The 12,342-nt window shown below is 30.5% G+C and overlaps 1 protein-coding gene across 6 annotated transcripts in view; it reads right to left on the reverse strand.

The window, feature by feature from the left end:
- Window positions 1–314: 314 nt before the first annotated feature.
- Window positions 315–12,342, reverse strand: part of LOC143251120 (uncharacterized) — a 74,582-nt gene continuing 62,554 nt past the window's right edge. For all 6 annotated transcript variants that reach the window (XM_076502490.1, XM_076502487.1, XM_076502488.1 and 3 more), the window contains 6 exons: window positions 12,081–12,143; window positions 9,775–9,837; window positions 8,832–8,988; window positions 8,001–8,163; window positions 5,815–5,949; window positions 315–1,954 (listed from right to left, as the gene is read on the reverse strand). In XM_076502490.1, coding sequence (XP_076358605.1) covers window positions 1,847–1,954; window positions 5,815–5,949; window positions 8,001–8,163; window positions 8,832–8,988; window positions 9,775–9,837; window positions 12,081–12,143 — 689 coding nt within the window. In that variant the 3' untranslated portion in view covers window positions 315–1,846. The remainder of the gene's footprint in view (window positions 1,955–5,814; window positions 5,950–8,000; window positions 8,164–8,831; window positions 8,989–9,774; window positions 9,838–12,080; window positions 12,144–12,342) is intronic.

Here is a 12,342-nt window from a genome sequence, read left to right on the forward strand (position 1 = left end):
TAGACAATCTCACCGTTTTGTATCAAACAGCACTACGTACGTCACAGTAGTTAAGGTACACTTACTGAAGATTATTGCTTAATAGACAATCTCACCGTTTTGTATCAAACAGCACTACGTACGTCACAGTAGTTAAAAGCATAACCAAGATGTTACGGTCATACTTTTAATTTGTTTCTTCTGTACTAATGAAGAAAAACAAACATTTAAGTTTGTGTTGCAAAGATACTAATACATAGGATGTATGAATTATGAATGATATACAAAAATCAGAACACATTAATTTTGTAAAATAAGTAGACACATTACAAGACTGATTGAAGAAGTCACTTTTATTGGAGGAGCATTTAATATTACACTTTAACTCAAATAATTAAGGTTAAAAATGGTTTAACAGTGAATAATTAATCTTTTCTTTCAGTATGCGTGTCTGAAAATTGTTTTAACAGAAACCCAAAACTATTTGCTTTCAGAATGAAATAAATGAAAAATGTGTAAGTTATTGAAATCAAAAACAGAAATAACATAATAACCACTTTACCTGCAAGCAACTGTTGAGAAACGACAAAACTACCATTATAAAGAATTCCACCACATGTATAATTCTGCTTGCTTTAAATTTTGTCTTCAAACTCATGAATCCAAGCAAATGAGACAATCTGACAAAGTTTAAAGACAACATTAATAAACAGAAAAAAAAACTCTAAGAAATGAAACTAAGTTCTTTAAAACAAACCAAAAAAGTAGCCAGAAATCACTTTCTATTCAAGTTACCAGAACAAAAGGCTCAGAAGTTTAAACCTGTGCCAGATTACCTAAGAACCAAGATTTTCAGTTTTCAAGTTAACAACACTGATTATTTAACAGCTTGTATATTACAATAAAATTTAAAGTTGGTTTATACAATTTTTTACTACCTCATCTTTTAGGACATATTCACAAGTAACTAATATGCAACAACAGAACTATCTTCTTTCATACATCTAGGAATTATATTGGAGTAACTGATATATATATATATGTACACAATATATTGTATAATATGTTCTAATGAAACCATACATGTTTATCTGTACATAGAGAAAAAAAGATCTCTCTTTCTCTCTGGTATATATCTTGAACAAAGAGAATCAGTATGATCAGGTAAAACATTCCTTGTCTAGTTGAAGAAAGTTAGCAAAAAGAAGTTTCTTTAAAAAAAAACCAACCAGAATGCAAGTTCCATTTGATGATTTAGAGATAAATTATAAAATAAGCTCCCAAGTTATATGCATCCATGGTACTGAAATTCAGGATACCAACAAAGATAAAACAAGGTATCACCAGTTACTAGTAAGAAATATTTTAGACTTTCTAATAAACTTTAACAAAAAGCACTGTCACTAGATTAAATGTCAAAATAAGCAAAAACCTTATCTCCATCTTTAAAACACAGCAAACAAAAACTTTAACCCTTGAAGTTGTGGTCATGAAATGAATCTTAGTTAATAATGTTCTCTATGGCACCTTTGCCGATATTTAATGTTCAGTTTTACAGAGTTCTTCCAATGTCATTATTATGCAAGCAGCTGTTTGTAGATATTTATAAATATACATATAACTAGATAAGTGCATACATGTACATCAGATGGACTGGTTGCTACAACCCCTCACTGTAATATTTTACTACTGTACTATAACTTGATGGAAGCCATGACAAACACTGCACTGGGCACATGCCACTTCACCCTAAGTCACTCTCAGGAGGGCTTGTGATGTATCCTCAGAGCAAACATTACCACTAATCAGTCTTTGTAGCTATAAAGAAGTAGGACAGCAAGTTGTGCCACCATGTTCTACGAGTTCTTCATGTCTGATTGTTGGCTTCATTGGTTCCCGTTATATGAGATATTGTTGGGCAGAATGTAAGTAGAAATGCAAGCAACACAGCAAAAAGAACAGAACACAGGGCTACCTAAGAAAAAACAAACTCAAAATTACAAAAAGATATGAAACAAATAAACTACAGAGAGAAACTATGAACTGTATGTATTATAGTATTTAAAAATTATACCACAAATTGTTGTTTTTCAGAGACTTAATTTCAAGAAATACACTTCATGTATTACACTTTATGTGAAAAGCTAAATGTACAAATACAAAAAACATTAACCCACAGTTAAAAGGCCACGTCATCACGTTTGTTGACTTGCATTCAAAATTTTATTGAACTATTATTTTATGAATTTATGTCAGTCAGTTTGGAATCAAACTGTTCATTATAATTCAAACTTTAATATTATATACAAATTAATTTTTTAATTTAAAGTTAAATATTAACAGAACACAACTAAATTTAGAGTTTAGTGAGTCATGTGGTACGATGAATGCAGCACTGTTTAAAATTAGACGTTTGTGATGTCAAAATACTACATCTGTAATTTTGTACAAATTAATAACTCAAATTACAACTATTTACAAACTGGAATATAAAATAAGAATCTCATATATTTTTATTTTGCTGATATGTCTTATGTACTGAATCAAACAGAGTGTCCACATTAAACTCTTTTTCCATTTTTTGAAATGGTCCCTTATATACTCTTAATACAATATATGGCATGTGAATAACCAAATCAGTTTCTTAGAATGTCCCCAGTGTTTTTTCTCAGCCATTTTAATCCTTGAGAAAAGCTACCTCATTCTTTTGAACTAAGTTTTCAAGGAGGTAAGTTGTGTCTATAGTCTGCTCAAAGTTTCATACATTTTAAAATCCAAATAAATCTCAGTTATTAAGATTAATAAATTATAGTAGAATTCTATGTTATCAGTGTAGTTATTCATGATTTTTGGTTATTCAACTATAGGTATAAAACCTAAAAATAAATTTCATTTGATATCCTCCACATGCAAAATTCTGAAAGTCTTAGCAACCTATGTCCAACAATAACCAAGTACAAAAGTCATAGTGAGAAGAAATAATTATTTGCTTTACTTCTTGATTTATTATTTCATATTTTAACAAAAATAAGCTCAATAATCTATTTTTAAATAATAATAATAATATATTTGAAATGTGACTGTATATTACAAAATACTAGTCCGCTAAAATATAGCCAAGACAGGGAAGACGAAAGGTCAGTTTTGTGTTTCTGGATACATGACCCAAGTACACATGCACTGCATCAATGCAAATTATATAATGTTAGGTAGGCCTCACTGGAAGCCCAATATAATAATTCAAAAAAAAAAATCTGTCACACATAGCATTATAACACTTAAGCTACTTAGACTAAACATTTGTATTTTCCTGTAATAATAGATAGTCACTCTTGCAAGAAAAAAGCATAATTAAAAATTTAGTTCCTAATTGTTTTCATGATGGTTACCAGGTTGGTTAAATGACACCCCACACACACATAGTTAGAGTACAGAAAATAACAAAACAAAGTCTTAGTAAAAACAAACATTTGAAATGTACAGTTACAACAGAAATTGTTCGTACCCCTGCGTCGTGAGTAGTTTTTTCCTCATAACTTAAAAAGTATCACAATTTGGATAATGAAATAATAGTGTATTATAAATATTATACTAACACACATCTACATAAATTTTTATGTAAATTGAACAAATAAACTGTTTATAAACAAATAACCAAACCTAGAAAGGGCAGAAAGTGTTTGTGCGTCTACTTTAATGGTGAATTGTGTAGCCTTTCAGGTGAATTACTCTTGCAAGTTTTTCGGATGACACTGATGAACCCTGGTCTTCAACTCATGCCAAACGTTTTCAATTGGGTTGAGATTGGGTGACTGCGATGGCCACTCAAGAACGCTTATATGGTTCCTCTGTAACCAGAATTGCTCATATTTCGATGTGTGCCTAGGGTCATTGTCGTACTGAAAGATTTAATGACGCCCAAACTGCACATTACGAGCATCATTCTTGATAAAAGTGCCTAATATACCAACGTACACTTCTTTTTTTCATGATTCTGTTGATGCGATGAAGGCTGCCTACAACAGAAGAGCTAAAGAAACCCCACAGCATGATTGAGTCACCTCCGTGTTTAACTGTAGGGATGGTGTTCTTTGGAAGATTTTCATTCCCCCTTCTTACGGAAAATATTGTGAACATCATTGTGACCGAAAAGCTCGATTTTAGTCTTGTATGACCAAAGAATACTCTTCTAATAGGTAAAGGGTTTATCTGCATGCTTTCTTGCATACCTCATTTGTGCTTCTAAATCAACAGGCTTTAAATATAGAGCTCTACGAGGACGGCATGTTTTGAACCCAGAATAACAAAATATGTTCGTAACTGTAGAGGTGCTTACTTCAGCCCCAGTTTCCCTTACCAGTTTCTGTATGTCATTACATGTTAAACGAGGGTTCCTACTAACTTTTCTGAGAACCTTCCTCTTGGTTCTCTCTGGAATTTTGTTGGAGCGCCAGAACGAGGGAGTTTGAGCAGTTGATCCTGTAAGCTTAGACTTGGTAATTATACTTTGAACAGTAGATTTCGGCACATTAAGTTGTGTAGCAATACCAGAAAGAAATACACAAGACTTGTTATTTTACAATAATTCGGTTTTTTAAATCACTGGACAGTTGTTTCCTGTTCACCATGATGACCAAGCAGATAATGACGGAGACAGCACTAAATTGCCAGAAGTACATTTTTTGCTGGCTAAATTCCAATAATTATGAACCCAGTGTCTAGTTCTGGAATGGTATAATGTAGTTTATTCGCCAAACTAAACAAAATTTTTACAGGAATATCAGTTTTTTCACACGTTTTGAACTGCACGAACACTTTCTGTTCCTTCTATTTTTGGTTATTTGTTTATAAACAGTTTATTTGTTGTTTAATTTACATAAAAATTTATGTAGATGTGTGTTAGTATAATATTTATAACGTACTTCACTTCTATTAGCCAACTCATGATACTTTTTAAGTTACGAGCAAAAAACTACTTGTGACGCAGGAATACAAACACTTTCTGTCGTAACTGTATTTAGAAGGTTTTAGAGATTACACAAATTATATTCGAGATTATTGAGAAGAATTATTTTTAATAGTAACATGAATTCATTTTACTAGTAATGAAAAATACATCTTTGGTAGAAATATTTAATTACAAAATCAGATTTTCTGTGTATAAAACATTTATAATCTTTACTAAAAGTCTACCAAATGTTGAGAAGATGCACATGTATCAATGGTTGTAGTGCAAAAACTTAACATGTGCAAATTTGTAAATGAATTTGTGTATATTATACCAAACCTGTTTTGAAAAAGATAAAAACATACTATAATGTTCTTTTCAGTAGTGTTCACTTTGAATCAGTTTATTGCACTAAACAATAGTATTATTATGCTAAGAAGTGTTCACTTTGTTGTATTTGAGAATGGTATTGTTAAGCTGAGCAATGCTCACTTTGTTGTATTTGACAATGGTATTGTTAAGCTGAGCAATATTCACTTTGTTGTATTTGACAATGGTATTGTTAAGCTGAGCGATGTTAACTTTGCTGCAGTGAACAACAGTATTGTTAAGCTGAGCAATGCTCACTTTGCTGCAGTGAACAACAGTATTGTTATGATGAGCAATGTTCACTTTGCTGTATTTGACAATAGTATTGTTGAGCTGAGTGGTGTTAACTTTGAATCACTTCCTTAACAATATTATTACAATGCCAAGTGGTTCTGAAATTCAAGCAGTTTATAGCAGTGTACATTACAAATGCTTCTTCTGGGTAGTGACCAACCCTATTTACACTATAAAATAACTAGAGAAAAACCCATGAAAGTGAGTGCTGTCTACCAACTTACTGTTCTTGAGTGGCTGGACATACACTGAAGATCTTCTTTAGCAGTTTTTAACTCTCTCTGTAAATGTGACTTTTCTTTATTACAATCAGCATAACACTCGTTCAGGAAGAGTATCTCTTCCTGGGCCTTGATTAACTGTAACAAATAATCCATTAGGGAAGGAATCATACCCATAACAAAAATTACTTGTTTCTTTTAATTATGTAGCTGATAAAACCTCTGAATAATTACCTACAAGCTAGTTTTGCCTCACGATTCATTTGGAAAGTATTTACTTTTGACAAAAAAGTGCATGTAACAATAAATTCTTCTGGGCTTAAGGATACAAATATTAGTCATAAAATTTACCATCCAAAAATAACTTGTGTTTTTTATTCTGAATCTGAGCAGTTTGAAGCTCAGAGTCAATGACACACCTCTGCCAGAAAGTCTGTATGATCGCTGTAAATATTTGAAATAAGTTTTTCTTTATTTATATATATTTTACATTTAAAACAACTGTAAATAATGGTTATTTTGGTTGTGAGACCTTACAAATGTTAACATTTAACAAAATGTTTAAATAAAATAAAAATTAACAGTAAAAATCAAAATGTTGACTGGATTATGATTTTTCAAATTAAGTATTTAGGTCACAAAGATACATCCAACTGTTTGTAACAGTATTGAATGAGTAAATTGCACGTATTGTCAATTTATGAATGCTATTTCATTAAATAAATAGAAATAAATAAAATCAAAGTTTATAACAACTCTTACTTAGGTGAAAATGTGTTCAAAATCTAGTAGAAATAAATACATTAGCACTACGTTGCTGGTACATTCTACATTAAGAGCCAGCATATTGGTGTCATGTTAAAAACAGACATCAACACCCGAGCTAATACTTATAAATAAAGTATGAATATAAAATTCATGGATTGGGTAACAACACAATATTAACAATATTTAAAAAGACACTGTTAAAAGCAATCAAAGTTTTCATTCACATCTTAATATTATAAATGGTTGTATCTTTAATACTAAAAATTTAGTTTTAATATTCAAAGCTTCATATGAAACATTATCAGAGCAATGTCAGTATGAACAAAGGATTTATATTCGTAAGAACTTGTAAGTATGCATCTCACATGTAAACAAACATCTAAGCATCACAAATCTCCAGATAAACACCAGTAGGCTGTTTCAGTTCAGTACTATTGTAAATTTGCGTCTATGTATATAAACAACAAGCATCTAAACATCACACATCTCCAGATAAACACCAGTAGGCTGTTTCAGTTACTACTGTAAATGCACGTCTCTATATGTAAATAATATGCATCTAAGCATCACAAATCTCCAGATAAACACCAGTAGGCTGTTTCAATTCAGTGCTATTGTAAATGCACACCTCTACATTTAAACAATATGCATCTGAACATCACAGATAAACACAAATAGACTGTTTCACTTTAGTACTAATAAAAGACCAGTGTGAATATTTAGACATGTTACATACAGATATGAGGAAAGGGATTATAAAGTGGTGTAGTTTCGATAATTGTTGTTTAAGTTATCTAACTTTGGTTTAATTTTTAATAGGTGGAATTTATGATTATCTACTACATGTATAAAATACAAGATGAAAATTCCCATAATGAAAATAATTATATCTACATGTTTCCTCAAATAAAAACTTCATTGATGGTACTTGGAAAAAACATACAATAAAAACATCAGATAAATTACAAAAACTCAAACAGTATTAAGAGTAAGATCTCCTTCTTTATGGTTAACCTGAAGTGTTTTCCACCTGGATTAAAATACTGCATAACAGATATGTAGTTGCTGGTTGTAATAATTAAAAACAGATTATACTAGAGTAATGGTAAGGTCCCCATGCTTTTATACACAATTTGGTATTTAGAATATTGGCAGAAACACTCTCGTGCATTCCTAAATTCAAATGGTCTTATGTGTATATATATTTTTTTATTATTTATTTATTTGTTTTGAAGCAAAGCCATGCTCAGGTACCCACTGTGTCCACCACAGGAAATCAAACCCTGAATTTTAACATTGTGAGTCAGCATCTTTAGGATGACAATGTTCTTGCAAAACTATTAAAACAGTTAAGAAAAATGAGACACAACTAAACTGGTTATTGCTCTTGTTACAGGTAAAATGAAAGATGATAAAGCTACCTTTTCCTGAATGCCTTCAAATCTACTTTTCACTTTTTCTAATTCTTCCTTCCAGTAGTTATTCCCTTTGTTTTCAAGAGCAATTTTTAAAGTTTCTAATTCATCGTATGAATCCTGAAGTTTCTTGTAGTCAGCTGACAGCTTTACTTTATCATTTCTGTATCTAAAGAAAACACTATATGTAAAAAGTTGTTACACACACAAAGCTCAAGTACATTTATTGAACTACCAAACAAAATCAAAGTCCAATATTTTCTCTATGGGGAAAAACAAGACTCAACTTGAAATTTTTTTTCTGTTGATTAAACTCTCTGTCTACTGCTGTTTGAAAACAAATAACTTGAAAATGACACACACACGATATAGAAGAATATTCAGATTATGTAATTTGAATTTCTCATAGGAGAGGAAGAACACAGGTCACACATTTTAACGTACAGCAATTTGTTTGTTTTTTACATTAGGGAAAAATAACGAAAATTATCCATTTATTTTTTAAATTAAATATCAAATTACACTGGATACATTTATTGACAAACAAATTTTCATTAGTAGGTAAGTTCAAAAGAGGACTTTTATTAGATTATAGTTAAAATATTAACCTTTAAACAACAATCACTTTCATGGATAACTTCTGTGACACAGACTGTGGTTGAAATTATAATTTTTATCTTTAATAACTATCCTACATGATACAAAGCACAAAAATCTAAAGTTTCTACAATAAAATATCTATTTTTCACTTTTCCTTCTTTTTGATGAAATAAATTCTACAATAATATGTAATATTTGGTAGAGTAAAAAAACAATATTCTCAGAAATACATCATACCTCTTGACTTCTGCTTCTAAGGACTGAAGCCTAGCTCTTAAGCTAGAACACTCCTCTCTGACAGCAGTGTAGTCTGTAGCATTTTTGTTATCTTCCACTGTAGACTTTTCCACATTTGTTTTATTCCTCAGTTCTTCTGAAAGGCTCTTCACTTTTTCTGTGTGAACAAAATAAAGAACAATACATTTTACACTGTACAAAGTAAAACCACACTCATTACTGCTATGGATATATGTCTACACTTTTGTTTTAAGTGACTTACATGTGATAAATTTTCTACAAAGGAATGCTAAACTCATTATAAAACAACACATGAGCAACCATAACAAATGCACTTGTGGATGTAATTATCGATAGTTTATATTTAAGAATGGTACAGGTGTAAGAACACTGTCATTCATGGTTTAGATTTTTTGCACAAAATTACACAAGCACTACGTTACACTTGGCCACATATAATTTTAAACTTACACACTAAGTAGAAGTCAGATTTTAACAGCTGAATCTACCATCAAATCTCAAGCTAGCTTGTTTTAACTAAACAGTGCTAAGTGTAGCAAACGTTTTTGTATCATGAGACACAAAACATGAAACCTCAACTTCACAGTCTAAGCACAGTATTTTCTAAGCTTTGCCCTGACTTACTAGCTAGGGCTTTAAATTTTGAATACATGAGAAATACAAATGAGGTAATATTGTTTAGTTTTAAAATGTACATGCATAATGAGTGGTTCAGAACTTACAAAAAAAATAATTAAAAAATAATAGCGTTATTATTTCAGGGTTCACACTACTGGAGAAACTGTTAATTTAATAATAATCCAGCAAAGTAGCCCATATACAGAACTATATTGTGACCCATATATTCTGATGGCAACTGTGCTAAACTTTCAAAGGTTGGTCAATTAATATTACATTTAATAAATAAATGTGGTAAACTTACTTTTTATATGTTCTGCTTCATTTTGACTTTGTTTGGCATTCTGTTGTGCTTCCTGAAACTGTTCTGTAAAATAAAAAATATGTAATATAAACATTTTGTATGGTTTTTTGAGTAAGGCAGGTATAGCCAGTGTATTCTGCATTTGTCACAAGTTCTCTACTGCCTTTTAATTTTTTATCCTGAAACAACACTTTGAACTCCATGCTCAAACCTGATAAGTAACATAGCAAAAAGCTTCTGAATCAAAGAAAAGGTAAAACAAGCTGACAAAACACTCAGTTCACAATTATAATAGGTTAACAAAACTTCAGATCTTCTGATAAAACTTAAAACTTACTGATGGTAATATAAAAATAGAGATGTTATTCCCATGACATTTTACAAACTCACACATAGATAACTATTAGAAACACAGCATGGTTATAAATTGAGTAACTTAATATCAGAGTTTACTTTGTTTGGTCTGTTTTTGAATTTTGTCGTCTCTACTTTAGCAGTGTAAGACTAGAGGGAAGGCAGCTAGTCGTCACCAACCACTGCCAACTCTTGGGCTACTCTTTTACCAACGAATAGAGGGATTGCCCGTCATATTATAATGCTCTCATGGCTGAAAGGGCTAGCATGTTTGGTGCAACCAGAATTCAAACCTGTAACCCTCAGATTACGAGTCAAACGCCTTAACCCACCTGGCCATGCCAGGCCCATTTAGTTTGTTAATCTCTGACCTCAGATTATGTATGAGAAAATTCTCTTTTACATGGAGGCTCTGTTGAGAGTTTCTAAAGATGGTGAAAGTGTCATCCACATATTTATGGTATTATAATAATTTATAAGATTGTGGACAACTTTATAACTACTGCTTTCCATAATTAAAAGAAAAAAAGACTGAACAAAAAGGGAGCCAATCTACAGCTCAGACCAACTACTTCCAATCTGACCAGAAATTATCATCAATTATAAATATGATTCCTTAATTACAAAATTCATAAATTTTAGAAATGGTTAAATCAGAGTTCCTATTAAAACCAAATCACAACTTAATAGTTTTTTCTAAAGTTGTATTTGTCTACAAAGACTCAACTTCAAAGATAGTGAAATAGACATTGGTATTAAACTTAAGTTTTGTACTTCCATCAGAAATTTCCAATTTGTTTTTCACAGTATAATCATTAGTAGCAAATGCCTTCAGGAAATCAACTTGAAAACCAACCTTGGTAAAACTACATGTTCCGACATTCGAAACTATTAATTGTAACAAACATCTTTCTTCATGAATTTTAGGATGACTATGAACAAAATTCCTGGATGATTACTTGATGATCTAATATTTAAATAGCTTTTCATTTAAAATATTATATTTCTTTAGTTTCAATAAGCATTTTTATAATTTAATATCAATAGGATTATGACGTAACATCATGAATTTTGTTGAAACACTTAAAAATAACTTCAACCTTTCTTAAGTATTCTTTGTCCAGATTTACTAATTCCTCTATGAATTTTAGAAATTATATCCTTTTTTAATAACACTCTTTAAAACTTAATTCTTTTGTGCTTAAATTTAATATTTTGTAATTATAATTATTAAAATATGTTAAAAGTTACACCACTCAGATTGCAAAAAATTCAAATTGTACAAAAATAATCTTTAAGCTTCAACTTTCTGGAATGTTAAGTTTCAAACCATTGGATAAAAAAAAACAAACACTTGTTTTCATCATCACTCAGAACATACTTTGAATAGTGAAAAATTAATTCCTCTAGTTATGTAAATACATTTTTATCTTGTTGTGAGCTTAAACTGGTTAACTTAATCGTTTTTTTTTTTTTATATATTAACTTCATTATTCTGTTCTTCAACAAAGTTTTCAAAATTTAAATTAACTATTTAATTTTACAAAGTAAAAACTTGTATGAACTGCTATGGTAAAAATTTCCTGTTTTAATAACTTTTTGATTCTTACAAATTGTCTAGAGTAAGGAAGTTGAGGAACCAAAATTAACAGAAGTGAGATATCTTGAACTGTTTACATTCATTCTAGTAATTTATATTGAATTGATATTAAAAATGTTTCAGCATCTATGAACTGAATTATAACTGATTTACTATGACGTTTTTTTGTTTGTTTTTAATAATAACAATGTAAATAATAGAGTTATTTGAAGGAAATTTCAAAAAGTATAAGTTTTAAAACTAGACATACTGGTAACCATGTTGTATAGAATTAAGCCTTACTTCATACTTTATGTTAGTCCTATTATAAGAGGCCCCACCTCTGTTCAAACTCAGAAAAAAAAAATCTTACTTTTTGTTTGTTCCATAGCAGCAGTTAGTTTCTGTTGGACCTTTCTCTCTTCTTCCAGAAGGACTAAAAAATACAAGACAACAGGAAGACAGAGATAAGGTACAGGTTAACTTCTTAAAAACAAAACAACAGGAAGACAGAGATAAGGTACAGGTTAACTTCTTAACCCTTTCATTCAGTTTTGTTTACCTTTTATTAGTTCTTGGAATTATTTCAGTTAAAAACTTATCCTTTAAATCCAGGTAGTTTGCTATCAAAGCTG

Source organism: Tachypleus tridentatus, chromosome 5 (assembly GCF_004210375.1).
Source record: "Tachypleus tridentatus isolate NWPU-2018 chromosome 5, ASM421037v1, whole genome shotgun sequence".
Classification (NCBI taxonomy): domain Eukaryota; kingdom Metazoa; phylum Arthropoda; class Merostomata; order Xiphosura; family Limulidae; genus Tachypleus; species Tachypleus tridentatus.